This window comes from Oncorhynchus mykiss, chromosome 21 (genome assembly GCF_057628025.1).
Source record: "Oncorhynchus mykiss isolate SJ-2025 chromosome 21, ASM5762802v1, whole genome shotgun sequence".
NCBI classification, from domain to species: domain Eukaryota; kingdom Metazoa; phylum Chordata; class Actinopteri; order Salmoniformes; family Salmonidae; genus Oncorhynchus; species Oncorhynchus mykiss.
In genome coordinates, this window is record NC_143042.1 from 17,785,001 (window position 1) to 17,805,406 (window position 20,406).

Here is a 20,406-nt window from a genome sequence, read left to right on the forward strand (position 1 = left end):
GTGTGTGTGTGTGTGTGTGTGTGTGTGTGTGTGTGCGCGTGTGTGCGCTCATTAGTCCACCTCTTCTAATTTCATACACTTCACCTCTATCTTCTCTGAGTCATGCGCAATGTGACAGTGCCCTTCACTAGAGTGCGTGTGGGCACCTTTCTGTGATTTCCTTTGTGTTTACCTCATTAAAGCACCACCACGCACACAGCCCATCCAGTCCCATTCACCTCCCCCTTGTCGTCCATTTCTCCTTTCCTCTAATCCTCTCTCCTCTGTCCTCTCAGTCAGTAAACAGCTTTTGTTGGTAGAAAACGGTAAAGGGCTAGAGCCTGTCCTCTCTGGCGCAGCGAGCATAGCAGCGCTGATCCGTCGCCCCTGTGTTAGCGTGGCCGTCTGTCCGCCCATCCGCCTGTCTACTTGTCACTGCGCTGTCGTTAAAACCGCCAGGGTCGCGGGGTTAATTGGCACACTGTCATATTGAATTGCGGCAGAGAGAGACAGGGAACAGAGACAGACAGAGAGCAGAGAGAGAGAGAGAGGATAGAGGGGAGAGATTAGAACCAACACACACACACACACACACACACATAGCACTGTAATATCGAACCTATCTGATTCATCCATTGAGCTTAGAGCAGAGAAGCGGGGACTCATTGTAAGCAGGTAATCAAGCATTAGTCATTCATTATGTACAAAGCTATGTTATCACAGAGTGGGCGGCTGATACACATTCAGAATGGATACCAATCTAATTAGCCCATATTAGACCTTAGGCAGGGGCCTTTGTCTGGCTCCGATCATGTCCCTGGTAGTTCTTGTGTTCTGGAGTGGTCAAGGTCTCTCTAAAGAATACATTGTGTGGTAAGGAGAGGACACATCCAAGCTGCCAGAGAACAGGAGGGATGCTACCTTAGTACAGACACAGGAGGCAGAGAGATGGAGGAGGGGTGAGAGAAGTAGGAGGGAGGGGAAGGACACTGCTACTGCGGTCTGTTCTGGTTGTCCAAGGCAACTGTGGCACCTTGGCAGGAGGGACATTTGGGGGGGGGGGGGTACAGACACAGACAGTACCCATGCTGTTGGCTCTCTCCTCTATTTATGCCTCCCTCTATCTTCTGCCCTCCAGTCTCTCTCTCTCTCTCTCTCTCTCTATAAATATATATATGCTGTATACAGTATATATCTCCGTCCCTCTCGCCTCGCTCTCTATCTATATCCCCTCTCTTTCCATCCTTCTTTATCTTGCTCTCCCTCTCTAGCGTTGGGAGAGCCCTTGAGCAAGTCAGTTAACCCCCAACAACAACTGCTCCCTGAGCCTCACCGCACCTCTCTGATTCAGAGGGGTTAAGATAAATGTGGGAGACACATTTCGGTTGAATGCGTTCGGTTGTGCAACTAACTAGGTATCCCCTTTCCTGCTCTCTCTTTCTCTCTCTCTCTCTCTCTCTCTCTCTCTCTCTCTCTCTCTCTCTCTCTCTCCATTACCCTCCCTCTCTCCCTCTCTCTCTCTCTCTCTCTCCATTACCCTCCATCTCTCTCTCTCTCTCCATTACCCTCCCTCTCTCTCTCTCTCTCTCTCTCTCCATTACCCTCCATCTCTCTCTCTCTCTCCATTACCCTCCCTCTCTCTCTCTCTCTCTCTCTCTCCATTACCCTCCCCCTCTCTCTCTCTCTTTCTCTCTATATCTCCCTCTCCCTCCCTCTCTCTCTCTCTCTCTCCATTACCCTCCCCCTCTCTCTCTCTCTCTCTCTCTCTCTCCATTACCCTCCCTCTCTCTCTTCCTTTCCACCCCCCCTCCCTTCTTCTTCTATCTCTCTTCATGGTTAATTACAGTAACGTAATGGGAGAATTTTACTCCTTTGTTTGTGTGTAATTATGGTACAGTCTTTCATGTGCTGAGAAGATGAGCCCTGCAGCTCTTCTTAGTAATTAAATTACATTCACAAGGAGATACACTTGTACTAGAACTCATATCTAAAACACATACCCATATACCCAATAACTCATATCTAAAACTCATACCCATATACCAAATAACACACATCTAAAACTCGTACCCATATACCCAATAACTCATATCTAAAACTAACTCATATCCATGCTCATGTCTAAAACTCATACCCATATACCCAATTACTCATATGTAAAACTCATACCCATATACCAAATGACTCATATCTAAAACTCATACCCATATACCCAATAACTCATATCTAAAACTCATACCCATATACCCAATAACTCATATCTAAAACTCGTACCCATATACCCAATAACTCATATCTAAAAGTAACTCATATCCATGCTCATGTCTAAAACTCATAACAGACTCGTATCTAAAACTCATACCAGACTTGTATCTAAAACTCATACTCCCATTCTCATACTTAAAGCTCATACTCTAACAGTTACAGATATTATTTAAAATAAGGATGTTATAAACTCATACCCACATCTAAAACCCAAACCAAAAATCCATATCTAAAACCCATATCTAAAACTCATATCTAAAACCCATATCTAAAACCCATATCTAAAACCCATATCTAAAACTCATATCTAAAACTCATATCTAAAACCCATATCTAAAACTCATATCTAAAACCCATATCTAAAACCCATATCTAAAACTCATATCTAAAACCCATATCTAAAATCCATATCTAAAACCCAAACCAAAAATTCATATCTAAAACCCATATCTAAAACTCATATCTAAAACCCATATCTAAAACTCATATCTAAAACTCATATCTAAAACCCATATCTAAAACCCATATCTAAAACAGATATCTAAAACTCATATCTAAAACTCATATCTAAAACTCATATCTAAACTCCAACTTGTATCTAAAGGGGGAGTAGGCCTACTATATACTCCTATTCAAACCACACTTTGAGCTCATACAGTTGAAGTCGGCAGACATCAGTCAGGAAGTTAAAAGCTTGGTCGTAAACGGGTCTTCCAAATGGACAATGACCCCAAGCATACTTCCAAAGTTGTGGCAAAATGGCTTAAGGACAACAAAGTCAAGATGTTGGAGTGGCCATCACAAAGCCCTGACCTCAAACCTACAGAACATTTCTGGGCAGGACTGAAAAAGCATGTGCGAGCAAGGAGGCCTGCAAACCTGACTCGGTTACACCTGCTCTGTCAGGAGGAATGGACCAAAATTCACCCAACTTATTGTGGGAAGCTTGTGGAAGGCTACCTGAAACGTTTGACCCAAGTTAAACAATTTAAAGGCAATGCTACCAAATACTAATTGAGTGTATGTAAACTTCTGACCCAGTGGGAATGTAATGAAATAAATCAAATCTGAAATAAATAATTCTCTCTACTATTATTCTGACATTTCACATTCTTAAAATGAAGTGGTGATCCTAACTGACCTAAGACAGGGAATTTTTACTCGGATTAAATGTCAGGAATTGTGAAAAACTGCAGTAATGACATCACTCATCAAACAGGAATCTCTCTGTGTGTTGAAGATCTCCAGGCCCGGCTGTGAGGGTGTGTTGCCATGGTTTCAGGGGTTGCCGTGGTTGTAAATCGGTGGGCTGACTCACTGAGTGGAGGTCAGACAGACAGTGGTGGGATTTACTGAAACCCCTGAGACTACTGAAACCCCATTTACTGACAGAGAGGGCTTCTGGAGGCCATGCAGGGGAGTGTGTGTGTGTGTGTGTGTGTGTGTGTGTGTGTGTGTGTGTGTGTGTGTGTGTGTGTGTGTGTGTGTGTGTCTGTGTGTGTCTGTGTGTGTCTGTGTGTGTCTGTGTGTGTCTGTGTGTGCATGTTAGTTAGCATTTGTGAGTGCAGCCCAGTATCTAGAGGCCAAAACCTTCACCCAAATCCCTAACTAAGCACATTCTAACAGCTCTGGGGTGAGAAAGAGGGAAACGGAAAAACACTCTCAGCGCTATGATATAGCTCTATCCATGTTTGCCTACAGATGGTTTAGAGGCTCTCTGTTTGTTTGGGACTGTGCTACTCTGTCATTAGGCTCGCTCTAAAGACCATTCCGGCACTTCCAAAAGAAACACTCCGGTACTTTGTGTTCCCACTTCCCTGTGTCTGACAATGGGAATACAGCGAGGGGGAATGGGCTGGATGAGAGGGTGAAAAGGAAAGGGGGGGATTGTGGTGGTGTCCAATAATGAATGAGACGTGTTTTTAAAGAGGGGGAAAGAAAGAGGGAGGAAGGGGAAATGAGGAGGATATAGCAGAAAAGAAACTAGGCCAAGAGACCATTCACCAGAGAGATGGTTTGTGCTTGGCATTTTCTGTGTCATTTTGGACTTTTAAATAAACTGGGTTCTTCCTTTTCAGAAGTTTTCCGCTTTGAAATTTTCTAAAAGTATTTACCACGGGGTAATGCATTATAGGCCAACACTACAGCAAACATAAAATAAGTTATAAATAAGTCATAATCATAACATTTAATATCTACAGTGTCTTCCATCATGTATAATGTGCAGGCCAGGGGTGGGTGCTCGATGGCTCTCTAGTGCCATCAAGTGGTTATATACTGTACTGTATCTGAGTTTACCCATTCTAATCTACGCATGGTAAAGATGACCATGACAAGACAATGGCCTACTAGGAAATGGTTGAATGTTCTCTAAAATGACGCACTCAATGTTGAGTAAGTGTGTTGGTTTTCTGATTGAAGATGGGTCCTATATGCTCACAGTGTTGCTGCCCCCAAAGACAGTCCCTTATGTTCTATTCATTTAATAACCATTGTCCAGCTCCTGTCATCACTTTGGATGTGAATAAAACCCCCACCCTTAAGTCCTAACTTCTCTCTCTCCTTCTCTCTCCTTCTCTCTATTTCTCTATTTCTCTCTCACACAAACACACACTCTCTCTCTCTCTCTCTCTTTCTCTCTCTCTCTCTCTCTCTCTCTCTCTCTCTCTCTCTCTCTCTCTCTATGTCTCTCTCTCTCTTTCTCTCTCTGTACAGATATGGAGACATGGTTCCTAAGACCATTGTAGGGAAGATCGTTGGTTCTGTCTGTTCTCTGAGCGGTGTGTTGGTCATCGCCCTGCCCGTGCCCGTCATCGTGTCCAACTTCAGCCGCATTTACCACCAGAGCCAGCGGGCAGACAAGAGACGCGCCCAAAAGGTACCCAACAATGTCCCACCCTCATGCCTGCCATGACACCATAGGTCTTGGGCCATAAAGGTCATGAACCCTGACCTGGAAGGGTCCAGCAGAGCAGAGTCCAGCAGAGCTGTATGTGGTTGCGGCAATGTCCAATGTCTGTGTGTGTCCGAGAATGGAATGGAACTCGCAAACATGCTGCTATGCACAGATACATACTGTACACACACTCCAGCAGAGATGGAAACAGCAGAGAGTGAGTTGGTGGGGGGGGGGGGGGGGGTAGACACAGAGTGTATTGAAGAGCACATGGAAGATTACCAGGCTTTTGTGTTTGTGTGTGTGTGTACACACTCAGTGTGTGTGTGGGATAGTGTGTGGTTATGTGTGTGTGTGTGTGTGTGTGTGTGTGTGTGTGTGTGTGTGTGTGTGTGTGTGTGTGTGTGTGTCCTTGCTGTGATATATTAACCGTAATGGTCATACTGGACCACCCCGACTTCCACATCAATAATTAGAGCAACACCGAGACGTCTCTATGTGCAGTGTGGGCTACACAATGCACACATATCATATTACATGATCGTTCGCGGTTACTCCCTCACCCTTAAAGACGTCCTCCAGTGATTTTATTACTTTTCCTTTTGAAAAGCGATATCCCAAGTATGAATACAGTAAAAGTACACACACTAAACGGTAAAAAAAAAAGTTTTCAGCAAAATAGTGTTTTTTAGACACAACTGCAAACTTCAAGGAGTTGGTCTGATGGTGCCGTTGTGATGTCATCGACCTCCCCTCTTGCTTGAGGAACAAGAGAGGAGCAATAGGACCAAAATATGAAAGCCCCCCCCCCCCACACACACACACACACACACACACACTTGTGTCTTGACTTACCTGGACCACTTATTGAGATGTATCTTTGATTAAGTAAATCAGGTGTTAAATGATTTGAAAAGTAGACTGGAGTAGACTTCGAGAAAGAGACAGACATGGACAGACATGGACAGACGGACGGACGGACGGACAAACAGACACGAGGAAAGGGGGGAAAGATGGGGAGCGAGAGAGAATGGTGGGAGAGAGGGAATGTTGGGAGAGAGGGAATGTGGGAGAGGAAGGAGAGAATGAGAGAGAGGGGGGAGAGAGGGAAGAAGAGAATGAGAGAGGGGAGGAGAGGGAGAAAATGAGAGAATGAGAGAGGGGAGGAGAGGGAGAAAAGGAGAGAATGAGAGAGAGGGGAGAGGGAGAGAAGGAGAGAATGAGAGAGATGGGGGAGAGAGGGAAGGAGAGAATGAGAGAGAGGGGGAGAGAGGGAAGGAGAGAATGAGAGAGAGGGGGGAGAGAGGGAAGGAGAGAATGAGAGAGAGGGTGGAGAGGAGGAGAGGGAGAAAAGGAGAGAATGAGAGAGGGGGGGAGAGAGGGAAGGAGAGAATGAGAGAGGGGAGGAGAGGGAGAAAAGGAGAGAATGAGAGGGGGGGGGGAGGGAGAGAAGGAAGATAACTCTTGCCCCTGTTGAGCATCCAGTTAGTAGCTCCCTCCCAAGAACAACAATCTGTTTTTCCATTTCAGAGGGATGATGACTGAGCTCTGGGGTTTGACTGGAAACATGGATGTTAGACAGAGATACAGGGATTGCTTGTGTGTGTGTGTGCTACTGAACCTCGCTCTGTATTCCTCTATTTTATTCTATTGAACCTTTATTTAACTAGGCAAGTCAGATAAAAACACATCCTTATTTACAATGACTGCCTACCAAAAGGCAAAAGGCCTCCTTCAGGGACGGAGGCTGGGATAAAAAAAATAAATAAAAAAAATGTTTTAAATTAAATTAAAATATAGGACAAAATACACATCACAACGAGACAACACAACACTACATAAAGAGAGACCTAAGACAACAACATAGCATGACAGGAACACATGACAACACAGCATGGTAGCAACAACATGACAACAACATGGTAGCAACACAACATGGCAGCAGCACAACATGGTAGCAGCACAAAACATGGTACAAACACTATTGGGCACAGACAACAGCACAAAGGCACAAAGGGCAAGAAGGTAGAGACAACAATATATCACACAAAGCAGCCACAACTCTCAGGAAGAGTGTCCATGATTGAGTCTTTGAATGAAGAGATTGCGATAAAACTGTCCAGTTTGAGTGTTTGTTGCAGCTCGTTCCAGTCGCTAGCTGCAGCGAAATGAAAAGAGGAGCGACCCAGGGATATGTGTGCTCTGGGGACCTTTAACAGAATGTGACTGGCAGAACGGGTGTCGTATGTGGAGGATGAGGGCTGCAGTAAATATCTCAGATAAGGGGGCAATGCTGGTGCATGCATGTGCCTGTCTGTGCAAAGTGGATACCGAGTTATTTTATTCACCAACATTCACCATAAAAGAGAGTGGCCTTGGATGAATACAGCTGCAATACAAGGTTTTCATCTAGCCACTGTCAGATAGTGGGATTTACAGACTTGGAATTTACATGTATTACTGGAGAACATATTTATAGTCTTTCAAGAGCAATGGGTCTCCCTGCTGTTTCTAGAGGCGTTCAGAAGTGGTATGGCTTTCTGTTTTTTATGCTCACACACTCACTCACTCACTCACTCACACTCATTCACACACACCCACATACACGCACACTCACTCACACACACTCTCACACTCACACTCACTCACGCACACATTCAGTGGCAGGCTAAATGCACGTGTGGTTTTGTTCACAAACAGAAAACCAAGCTTGGTAGAATTGCCGCGAGGAAGAGTGGAGGGACTAACGCTTATTTGCAGTATAAAAGCAACGGGCTGCTGAGTGACCTCATCGACGAGGTAACCGTGGATCCGAGTGGTGTTCTTTTGATTTTATATTTTCTATATTTTTTTTGGGGGGGGGGTCCGTGAGATGCCGGTTAGTGCATGCCGAAAACCCGATTTGGGGATGGGGACAAGGGGACGCCCCCTTCCCCTCTCTCTCATTCAGAGCTGTTACGTCTTCCATGGTGTCCCACCTAACGTCACTATTCACCCTCGACCACCACCACTCTCTCTCTCTCTCTCTCTCTCTCTCTCTCTCTCTCTCTCTCTCTCTCTCATTCTCTCTCTCACCCCACCAAGACTGCACTGGGGCTCTGGTGCCAACTAATGGAACTGGGGGTGAATGGCTCATACTACCGCTCTTCACCGGTGTCAGTGCATCCAATCCTTGAGGCTTGGCCACAAGGGGGGGGGGGGGGGGGGGGAACTGCCTCCCCTCACCTTCGAATGGTGAAACGGGTCCCTCTGCAACCACCCTCATCTCTACTTCTCTGTTCTTCTTCTTCTTCTTCTTCTCCTTTATCTGCTATTTCATTTCCATGTGTTTATTTTTTTTCTCACGTGCATTTTGGACTGCCCACGTTTTAGCAAGGGCTATGGGTATGACATCATCAGAACGCGTCATGGATCGCCATCACATGGAGGAATGAGATGCATGTCATCAGCCAGCGACCGACGCCACATGCGGGGGCGGAGTCAAAGTGACGCAGTGAAGCTTATTGGAGGACGGTGTCCCACACATAAGTTCCAAGTTCTGAGTTCCAAATTCCACATGTCCGAAGAACAGGATTTTATAGACATTCCCCTTGGTTCATTCCTCTGCGTCTCATTGAATCCGGCCCAGTATGGAAAGGCTACGGTGGCTCTCGTGGGTCAAATGAGGCTTGAGTCAACACTGACCAACAGAAAAACAGAAAGACAGACACAAACATCAGGGCAAATAGGCCTACCAGTATACACATCAACAACAGACGTCTTGAAATGTTTTTGTTGTCGTTGAAAGGCTGAGTTTGAACCATTGAGTGATTGATCAAACACCATGGGAGGACATTGAGCTTGGAGGGGGGAGATCAATGGAGATGGACAGACCCTAATGTTCTCATAATGTTCCTGTGCCACAGCAGGAGGTTGCAGTAACGTTATGAGAGCATTATCCCCGTCCCTCTCTGTCTCCTGCTCTGGTTGGTTGGTCCCCTGTCTACCCCGTGGAAGGACATGTTTTGTAGTCTGTTTAAAGTGTTAATATGCGTCCATCTTTGTTTTTGTGCCCAAAAGGCATCAAAGGCAGCAGGCCAGGCGCTGGTGTGCAAGGCCAACCCCATGTTCGATACGCACCACAATCATCTATTGCACTGCCTGGAGAAGACCACGGTAAGAACAATGCTTTACAAATGACTGTGGTGGATAATAGGAAACATATCCACTGCTGTTATATATGTTCATGAAGAAGCAGAAGCCATGAATTAAGAGTAGAGTATGGTATACATATTAGGAAGTCATCAGATTTCAGGCAAAACTCCTAATACGGATGCCGTAGTCTGCACTTTTGTTTTGTCTCGATACTTGTCCACAAAAGTAACATGTGGTCTCTCTATCTCTCTCTCTCATTCCATTCTCCCCCTCTCTCTTAGAATCATGAGTTTGTGGATGAGCAAACGTTTGAGACCAGCCTACTGGAGGTTTCCATGGTGAAGCACCCTCCTCACTCCCCCTCCCTCTCCTCTGGCTCCTCCTCCCAAGGCCTGTCGTGCTGCTCGCGGCGCAACAAGAGGAAGAGCTTCAACGTGCCCAACTCCAACATGACTGGTGGGCATAGGAACAGCATCCAGGAGCTTAGCACCATCCACATCAGAGAGAGACCCATCACTAACAGGTACAGACATACAGTGCCTTGCGAAAGTATTCGGCCCCCTTGAACTTTGCGACCTTTTGCCACATTTCAGGCTTCAAACATAAAGATATAAAACTGTATTTTTTTGTGAAGAATCAACAACAAGTGGGACACAGTCATGAAGTGGAACGACATTTATTGGATATTTCAAACTTTTTTAACAAATCAAAAACTGAAGAATTGGGCGTGCAAAATGATTCAGCCCCCTTAAGTTAATACTTTGTAGCGCCACCTTTTGCTGCGATTACAGCTGTAAGTCGCTTGGGGTATGTCTCTATCAGTTTTGCACATCGAGAGACTGAACATTTTTCCCATTCCTCCTTGCAAAACAGCTCGAGCTCAGTGAGGTTGGATGGAGAGCATTTGTGAACAGCAGTTTTCAGTTCTTTCCACAGATTCTCAATTGGATTCAGGTCTGGACTTTGACTTGGCCATTCTAACACCTGGATATGTTTATTTTTGAACCATTCCATTGTAGATTTTGCTTTATGTTTTGGATCATTGTCTTGTTGGAAGACAAATCTCCGTCCCAGTCTCAGGTCTTTTGCAGACTCCATCAGGTTTTCTTCCAGAATGGTCCTGTATTTGGCTCCATCCATCTTCCCATCAATTTTAACCATCTTCCCTGTCCCTGCTGAAGAAAAGCAGGCCCAAACCATGATGCTGCCACCACCATGTTTGACAGTGGGGATGGTGTGTTCAGCTGTGTTGCTTTTACGCCAAACATAACGTCTTGCATTGTTGCAAAAAATTCAATTTTGGTTTCATCTGACCAGAGCACCTTCTTCCACATGTTTGGTGTGTCTCCCAGGTGGCTTGTGGCAAACTTTAAACGACACTTTTTATGGATATCTTTAAGAAATGGCTTTCTTCTTGCCACTCTTCCATAAAGGCCAGATTTGTGCAATATACGACTGATTGTTGTCCTATGGACAGAGTCTCCCACCTCAGCTGTAGATCTCTGCAGTTCATCCAGAGTGATCATGGGCTTCTTGGCTGCATCTCTGATCAGTCTTCTCCTTGTATGAGCTGAAAGTTTAGAGGGACGGCCAGGTCTTGGTAGATTTGCAGTGGTCTGATACTCCTTCCATTTCAATATTATCGCTTGCACAGTGCTCCTTGGGATGTTTAAAGCTTGGGAAATATTTTTGTATCCAAATCCGGCTTTAAACTTCTTCACAACAGTATCTCGGACCTGCCTGGTGTGTTCCTTGTTCTTCATGATGCTCTCTGCGCTTTTAACGGACCTCTGAGACTATCACAGTGCAGGTGCATTCATGCGGAGACTTGATTACACACAGGTGGATTGTATTTATCATCATTAGTCATTTAGGTCAACATTGGATCATTCAGAGATCCTCACTGAACTTCTGGAAAGAGTTTGCTGCACTGAAAGTAAAGGGGCTGAATAATTTTGCACGCCCAATTTTTCAGTTTTTGATTTGTTAAAAAAGTTTGAAATATCCAATAAATGTCGTTCCACTTCATGATTGTGTCCCACTTGTTGTTGATTCTTCACAAAAAAATACAGTTTTATATCTTTATGTTTGAAGCCTGAAATGTGGCAAAAGGTCGCAAAGTTCAAGGGGGGCGAATACTTTCGCAAGGCACTGTACATGCAGTGTACACACACATGAACAGTATCTTCTCTATTTTCACAAATGATTTCCCACTTGTTTCACAAGCAGCTAAACGTACTATGTAAGCTGATGATTGCACACGCTACACATCAGCACCTACAACGAGTGAGCTCACTGAGACTCTAAGCAGGGCTTTACATTCAGTATCAGAATGGGTAATTAACAATAAATTGGCCTTAAATCCATCTAAAACTCTTGGTTTCATATTACTTATTTTATTTACGTATTTATTTATTTGTATTTAATGTTCTTGTCTAGAACTGTTCTGTACTTGGTGATGTATGTGTGTGTATGTATGTTTTATGTGGACCCCAGGAAGAGTAGCTGCTACATGTGCAGTATCTAATGAGGATCCTAATAAACTAAACTAAACAGTATACAAACAGACACACTGTATACACACACATACACACATTAACAAATAGAATGAAGGACCGATTGACAACAGGTACACACACACACGCAAATATACTTAATACATATTCATAGACCACATAATATACACACAAATATGCATTCATAGTGGTTGCTATGGCAGCATCGCACACACACACACACAAACACACTGGGCCAGTCTCCTCCCATGGTGAGTCAGTGTGTTGGTATGCTGGCTATGTCCAGCTGTGGCATGGTGTTGGTGTATGTGTGGTCCCACTGGTCTGGCCTGGGAACCCTGGCCATGGACAGTTGTCTTGTCTCTCTGTGTTACTAAACACTGGACCACTTTCTCTCTGGCTGGCCATCCTCTTTGTCCCTGTCTATTTCACCTTTCTTCTTCTCCCCCCCCCCCCCCATCTCCAGTCGCTCCAATCTGAACGCTAAGTTCGAGGAGACGGTGCCTCTGAACTGCAAGCAGCCCTACATCACGGCGGCTGTCATCACGCTGCCCACGCCGCCCGTCACCACGCCCGAGGACGACGGCTCTGCCTCCTCCCCCGACTACTCACAGGCCAACATCGTCAGAGTGTCCGCCCTCTAGGGCCCTCGCCTCCCCACCAAACCACCATCATCACCATGGCAACCCTATCACGGAGAGAGAGAGATAGAGAGAGTTAAAGAAGAGAGACTCTTCCCTGCTCCAATCAGAGAACGGTGTTTGCGGGGGGGAAGGGGTCAGGGGAGGTGTGGTGTGGTGGTTAGGGGGGACAGTTTAGGCTGCAGGACCCTTTTTGTTTTCCTACACGTAGCTACTACACGTCTGCTCTTGTGGTGAAATAAAGTTGCAGTGTGAAGCTGCAGCACAAAGCTCCGCCTTGGATTTTTTTGGTGGGGAGAGACTGCGTTGCCGTGGCGACTGAGATTAGCGCCTTACAAAGGACACACAAATGGAGAGCATTTAGCCACCTTGTCTAACTGCAGCTACTCCCTAGCCACCTTGTCTAACTGCAGCTACTCCCTAGCCACCTTGTCTAACTGCAGCTACTCCCTCCAAACACTCTCCAAGGGAAAACTTACCATTACTATTTTTTTCTATATTGTGTGTCTTTAAATGTGATGTCTTAAAACCGAAATGGGGGAGGTGGAATTTGTATTGGTTTTTATTGTTTGTTAAGGCCATGAGTTTTGACTAGAGCAAATGTATATTTGCCATGTTCTGAAATGTGTGGAGTAGGAGAGAAAAGAAAAAGTCATTTAAAACATTTTGACAAAAAGGAGAGCAAGGGGGTGTATGCACTGTGTGTACATATTTTCCTACCTTATCAGGACCAGAATGTCCGGACAAGGTAACAAAACAAGAACATGTTTGAAAAGTCAGGACTGAATTTGTTAAAATTCAATTTTAGGCTTAAGGGTTAGTTTTATGGTTTGGGGTTAAGGTTAGGGTTACGTTTAAGGTTAGGGTTAGGAGTTAAGGTTTAGGGTTAAAGGTTTGTGGTTAAGGTTAGGGTTAAGGTTAGGTTAAGGGCAGAGTATGCAAGTGAAGTGGAACGGAGCTGGAGCGTAGCGAGGAGCGGAGCGTGCTCAATTTGACTGGAGCGCAGAGCGCGATTCTCAAAGGCTGGAGCGTCATCCTTCTTGCCCAATCCAATTTTGTAGCGCTCATTCTCCAGTAGCGCTCATTTCACTAGCCCAGGGCATGCCCGAATAAGCACGCATGTTTAGTCTACTTGTGTGCTGCTATAGCCCCTTTCTTTAGCTACTGACAGCTGCAAAATCAAGGTGACTTACAAAGATGACGGCCTAGAGCAAGAGAGGGAGTGCAGTGATGTAGTGCGCAGTGATGTGTCCATAACTAAAGAATCATAGTGGAATCTGAAAAGACACATATCCCGAAAGTATGATGGTGTACTTATGACGTGCACATGCTAAAAGAAAGGAACGAGTGGGTAGCTCATTAAGTGTGTCATTGTAGCAAGGTATTTATAAGCTAGAAATCAGATCTCTTAAAAGTTTCCGTCATTTTTGCTTTATTCATACAATAGTCCCTACTTGATTTTGTCCCAAAAGACCTGGCATATTCCAACTGTCAAGGAGCTTTTCGTTTTGGTTGGGTTATTTTGCCTAAAAAACTTGTAGTGGTGGAAAAGTACCTTATTGTCAGACTTGAGTAAAAGTAAAGATACCTTAATAGAAAATGACTAAAGTAAAAGTGAATTCATCCAGTAAAGTAGTACTTGAGTAAAGTACTTGGTTTTTAATATACTTAAGTATCAAAAGTAAAAGTATAAATCATTTCAAATTGATTATATTATTATATAATTATATGATTATATGAATATATTATTATTATTTAATTTACGGATAGCCAGGGGCTATCCCCAACACTCAGACATAATTTACAAATTAAGCATGTCTATTTAGTGAGTCCGCCAGATCAGAGGCAGTAGCGATGACCAGGAAAGGTATCTTGATAAACACATACATTGGACAATTGTCCTGTCCTGCTCAGCATTCAAAATATAGTGAGCACTTTTGGGTGTCAGGGAAAATGTATGGATTAAAATGATTGTCTTTCGTAAAAGTAAAAGTTGTCAAAAATAGAAATTGTAAAGTACAGATACCCCCAAAAACTTCTTAAGTACTTTACAACACTGCCTTTAGGCCTACCTATGGAAGAAGAAAAAAAACTCTGCCCAGCCTAGCAAGGGTGGACAAAAGGATGTTTACCATCCACAGTGGCTTTGAAGCACGGATAGAGCGCTTAACGTCCTTGTCTTCCTACCAGCCAAGTGTGTCGCATTCGCAAATGCGTCACAATGCATTTCTTTGTAGGCTATAGCCTTGAAATAATTGAAATAATATAGCCTAAGTACTTCATTTCCGTTCCTTATTAGGCTTCCTGTCTGGCTCCTGACCTATTTCGAGTGTTAATCAGTGTTGTAGTACTCGAGTCTCAAGTCCGGTCTCGAGACCACGTATTGAGTGTCTTGGTCTTGTCTCGGTGTCGGAAACATCTGTACTCTGTCTTGACTCGGTCTAGGACAGTGAGGACTCAAATTTCTCCCGAGACCAGCTGAGACCAGCGAAGTAAAAAAAACGAGTAATATCAGCTTCAATTCAATCAGCGCATAAATCTGCTTCGCCAGGCCAAATATACACTCATTTCTTGAAACATTAGTACAGTATGTTAACATACTTTCTATATATTACAGACATGTTTGCGCAGTGGCGAACCTATAGGCCTTCGGTGTGTGACAGGTTCGTGATTCTGAAAGAACAGCAACCGTAATACCATGCTATTCGCAGGTATAAACCGTATACCCACTTTTTTTCAGTGGGCATTATGTATACTGACTGCTTATTAATCCCTACTGGTGCATACCAAAGTAGTGTAGTGGAGGTACACGATGTATCAATTATGTGGTACAATAGAGAAATCATGCACAAAGTAGCCTACACAATCACAAGTGTTGGTTAGTAGGCAATTTTTGATGCGCAATTGTCATCATGTTCTGCTTGCATCAGGAGCATAGACATGGATGGGCCTGGGTGGACAGAACCACCCACTGGGGAGTCAAGCTCACAGGCTTACCCAATCAGATTGATGTAGTTTAAGCATTGTTGTGGACTTAGACCTTACATTTTTGTGTTTTTTCAAATTTTGAGAGTGAAAATATGAAACATCTATTGGAAAACACAGGTTGCCATTCCTTCGCTGGGCGGGGGCGATTGGAACTGTGTAGCAAAATGTGAGTATACCCACTTCTCCAGGTACCAACCACTACGCCACTGCTTAGGGCTGATGGAAAGACAGCAGTCACACACAGCATGGTGATAAAGGATAAGCAGTCCATAAACCCGGACATAATAAGCCAGTAGGTCCCAATCATAAGACTACAAAACACAACCATTAAGCATTTCCCAATCAAAATGTACAACTATTTGTTGTACATTTTGTAAAAACATTCCAGGTTTAGCACCTATGACAGTGGAACTGACAGCGTTTTAACTACTTTGCAGACATAAAACATACAGACAATCATAATATCAGTCAAAAATATAAAACTCCCAGTTTATGCTACAAAACCAACTTTATAAGAGATTTTAAAAATAGTTTACACTTGACTCAACGTTCCATGACTTGCACTAAGGCATTGTTGGCAGAATAGATGGATGCAGTTCAATGCATAATGAATATAATGAGTGACTGACTTTTCCCCCTCATTGTTTTTCGGTGGCTAAACACAGCTACACATGCAGGTGTCATTTGGTTACCTAGCAAGAACTTGAGTGTGTTATCCAGTTAGTGTACAGTTGAAGTCGGAAATGTACATACACCTTAGCCAAATACATTTAAACTCAGTTTTTCACAATTCCTGACATTTAATCCTAGAAACAAATCCCTGTTTTACGTCAGATAGGATCACCACTCTATTTTAAGTGTCAGAATAATAGTAGAGAGAATGATTTCTTTCAACTTTAATTTCTTTCATCACATTCCCAGTGGGTCAGAAGTTTACATACACTCAATTAGGATTTGGTAGCGTTGCCTTTAAATTGTTTAACCTCGGTCAAACGTTTCGGGTAGCCTTCCACAAGCTTCCCACAATAGGTTGGGTGAATTTTGGTCCGACTTTGTTGTCTTTAAGCCATTTTGCCACAACTTTGGAAGAATGCTTGGAGTCATTGTCCATTTGGAGAGACCTATTTGCAAGCTAGCTTTAACTTCCTGACTGATGTCTTGAGATGTTGCTTCAATATATCCACATAATTTTCCTACCTCATGTTGCCATCTATAGGGTGAAGTGTACCAGTCCCTCCTGCAGCAAAGCACCCCCACAACATGATGCTGCCACCCACGTGCTTCACGGTTGTGATAGTGTTCTTCTGCTTGCAAGACTCCCCCTTTTTCCTCCTAACATAACGATGGTCATTGTGGCCAAACAGTTCTATTTTTGTTTCATCAGACCAGAGGATATTTCTCCAAAAAGTACGATCTTTGTCGCCATGTGCAGTTGCAAACCGTAGTCTGTTTTTTTTATGACGGTTTTGGAGCAGTGGCTTCTTCCTTGCTGAGTGGCCTTTCAGGTCATGTCGATATAGGACTCGTTTTACGGTGGATATAGATACTTTTGTACCTGTTTCCTCCAGCATCTTCACAAGGTAATTTGCTGTTGTTCATCTCTAGGAGACAGAACGTGTCTCCTTCCTGAGCGGTATAACGGCTGAGTGGTCCCTTGGTGTTTATACTTGCGTACTATTGTTTTTACAGATGAACGCGGTACATTCAGGCATTTGGAAATCGCTCACAAGGATGAACCAGACTTGTGGAGGTCTACAATTTTTTTACTGAGGTCTTGGCTGATTTAATTTGATTTTCCCATGATGTCAAGCAAAGAGGCACTGAGTTTGAAGGTAGGCCTTGAAATACATCCACAGGTACACTTCCAACTGACTAAAATATTGTTAATTAGCCTATTAGAAGCTTCTAAAGCCATGACATAATTTTCTGGAATTTTCCAAGCTGTTTAAAGGCACAGTCAACTTAGTGTATGTAAACTTCTGACCCACTGGAATTGTGATACAGTGAACTTTAAGTGAAATAATCTGTCTGTAAACAGTTGTTGGAAAATTTACTTGTGTCATGCACACAGTAGATGTCCTAACCGACTTGCCAAAACAACAGTTTGTTAACAAGAAATTTGTGGAGTGGTTTAAAAACAAGTTCTAATGACTCCAGCCTATGTGTATGTAAACTTCCGACTTCAACTGTATCTCTTGCGTTCACAAATTCACTCTGGCTATCTCCTCAAATTTAAGAGTACTCTCGTCTAAGTGTGCCAGAGTGCAAAACAACTGATGAATTTACGAATGTGCAACACCCGCTGAATATGACCAGTGTCAGTAAACGTAGACAAAAAAAGTAATAGTTAGTGAAGAACGCTCTAGATAACATGTAAACAGCCTAACCAGCTCTGCTACGTTGAGTAAAATGGTCAGAGTGAGGTGTTCTCTCATTTGTGTAGCTAGCTAGCAAGTTAGCCAACTTTTACCAGTTAGCTTGGGTATTTGGTTGGGACAAGCATGCATTGGCAGGCAAGCTGCAGAAGGATGAGGAGACTACAATTTTGTGGCTTGTTGCTAAAGCGCTCTAATGATATAAAGTCGTGCTGTTGCAACTGCCTGTAAACACACAGTCCAGTTCAAAGTCAATGATGGCAGGCCTGTGTGGAAAATGGCTTGTTTAAAGGCCTACTGTAGCTCTGATTGGCTATAGCTCACCGGTGTGTAGACTCCGGTCCTGGACAAGACAGGTGTTTTCATTCGGTTTTATTTACTGCAGTGTCTATTAATTGATAACACCTGCTGCAACTGCTGCAAATTAGCCGACAACAAATGCTAGCTAGCTAGACCGTGGGAAAACTACTGCTCGTTATTGCGTTGGGCCGTCAAGAAGGCAAAAGTTTCCAAACATTTTGGAAAAAACGGTCCCAACTATTAAGTCAAAATATGATTGGTTTATTCTACTGTCACTCCAAATTTGTGCCCTAATACAGTTGAATGGTGGATGCATGTATCTATATTCTGATAGCCAAGGACTGATTTAGCTAGCTAGATTTATCTCCCCAGAGACCAGCAAAGAGAACCCTGATTGGATCTTTTTTTCTATTCAGTGTTAAACCTTTCTTTTTCAACAAAACTAAATAGATTAAATCAAAACATAATTGAAAATAATATAATTATCATTATTATTATATTATTATAATAATTATTTTATAAATCCTTAGCCCTTCTCTGAAGGCGTAGAAGGCCCATTGTGCTCCACTGTGTTTGGGTTAGTAATATATGTAGAGTGGCTCTATTTTCATCAACATACATTTCTTCACTATTCGGAATTCTAAAGAATCCACATGTTATTCTGAAATATGAACACAGAAATACTGGACATTCTGAACTCTTATTATATTGGTTATTTGACAAAATTGCAATCATGGTCTCACATTTTTCTGGTCTCGGTCTTGACTCGGTCTCGGACACCTTGTCACACTCCTGGTCTTGGTCTTGAATCGATCTTGCTTTAGGTGGTCTCGAACACAACACTGGTTTATATGCTGTTTAATGTGACATATAGTCTATTTGAAATGATGAGCACTTCTTACATTCACCGTTTCATTTTTATTATAATACTTTTCATTCAAATCATATAGTTTGGTTTCAATACTTCAAAACCAAATGGTGGGTCCAAGCAGTCACAACAATAGATGGGTGTTGGTTAAATAGTGATTTTAATGAATGGAGCGGATTTGGAGCAGCAGTTTTCTTTCTGGTGAGAGAGGAGCGTTTTTTTAAGGGAGTGGTTGGAAAGAACGTGGAGCTGTGTGCATGCACAACTCCATGAGCAGTGAGCAGGGTTTCCTACCGCTCAACTCCGCTCACATACTCTGGTTAAGGGTTAGTTTAGGGGTTAGGGAAAATAGGATTTTGAATTGGAATACATTTTTACTCCCCAAAAAGTCTTGAAAAGTGTGTGCATGTGGGTGTGTGTGTACATGGTTTCCAATATTATCAGGATCATAATGTCCTAACAATTCACCAGAATGGCCTGATAAGGAACATTCGGACAAGTGGAAACATTTAGCCGGTCCCCACAAGGAAAAAGGCTATTTTAGGGGTTAGGTTTAGGGTTAGGGTTACATTTAGGGTTAGGGTTCAGGTTAAGGTTTGGTTTAAGAGGGTTTCTGTTTGTGCTGGTATCAAACCTTGGGTTGAGCGGGCCTATTGCAACTTTCTGCTCTGTCTGTATATTGCAAGTCAGTGTTAAGGTAAAGGTTAAGGGTAAGATTTTGAATGGGAATCAATTGTTTAGGGAGGGCTACTGTGTGTGTAGGGAGGGCTCTGTGAGTGTGCGTGTGTGTGCGCATGACCCCATTGCTCTCACCTGTATGTGTATGTGTGACATTAGCATGAGCAATTAGGGTTGAGTCCTCGGTGTGTGTGCTGTATATATTGGTGATCTAGCATATCACACTCGCCTTTTCTCTCAGAGCTGACTTACTCGTGTACCTATTTGTATGAAAGAGATGATCGTTCCTCTCCTGTCCGTCCTGTCCTCTCTAACCGAATGGCCATTGTGAATACTGAATACCTTTGATGCCATTTTGAAACTATCCCTCTCTCTCAACCAGAGTTGACTACTTCATTTGTCGTGGTTTATCATTCAAAGCAGCACCCACATGATGCCTGACCTTGAAATGGGTTTATTGTTTATTTTATTGAGGGTTTATTGAGGTTTTTTATAGATATATCGATGTGTTTTATCCAAACCCCAATGTTGTGTTTTGTCTTGTTTTATGCAGCGTGGACATGCTAAAGCAGATTGACTGAGGGGAATAGAGGAAGTCTTAAATGAACACACTGATATTTGAGTCCATTCCATTTTGATACAAAGATGATTTTCTTCTGAATATGAGGATAAAACTGTGATTAGACTTCTATTTTGAAGGTCTCTGTTCATTTGAAGTGCATGTTGGTTTGCTACAGACAGTATGAAGTTTGTTTTGTTCCTGATT

General features: G+C 43.3%; 1 protein-coding gene across 2 annotated transcripts in view; it reads left to right on the forward strand.

Annotated features, from left to right (window-relative positions):
* The window catches only part of kcnd2 (potassium voltage-gated channel, Shal-related subfamily, member 2), a 152,898-nt gene extending 139,816 nt beyond the window's left edge, over window positions 1-13,082 (forward strand). The window contains exons 3-7 of one of the 2 annotated variants that reach the window (XM_036957498.2): window positions 4,960-5,122; window positions 7,841-7,939; window positions 9,200-9,295; window positions 9,556-9,797; window positions 12,257-13,082. In XM_036957498.2, the coding sequence (XP_036813393.1) occupies window positions 4,960-5,122; window positions 7,841-7,939; window positions 9,200-9,295; window positions 9,556-9,797; window positions 12,257-12,434 (778 nt within the window). In that variant the 3' untranslated portion in view covers window positions 12,435-13,082. The remainder of the gene's footprint in view (window positions 1-4,959; window positions 5,123-7,840; window positions 7,940-9,199; window positions 9,296-9,555; window positions 9,798-12,256) is intronic. The other variant, XM_021577352.3, reaches the window with a different exon arrangement.
* The last annotated feature ends 7,324 nt before the right edge of the window (window positions 13,083-20,406 follow it).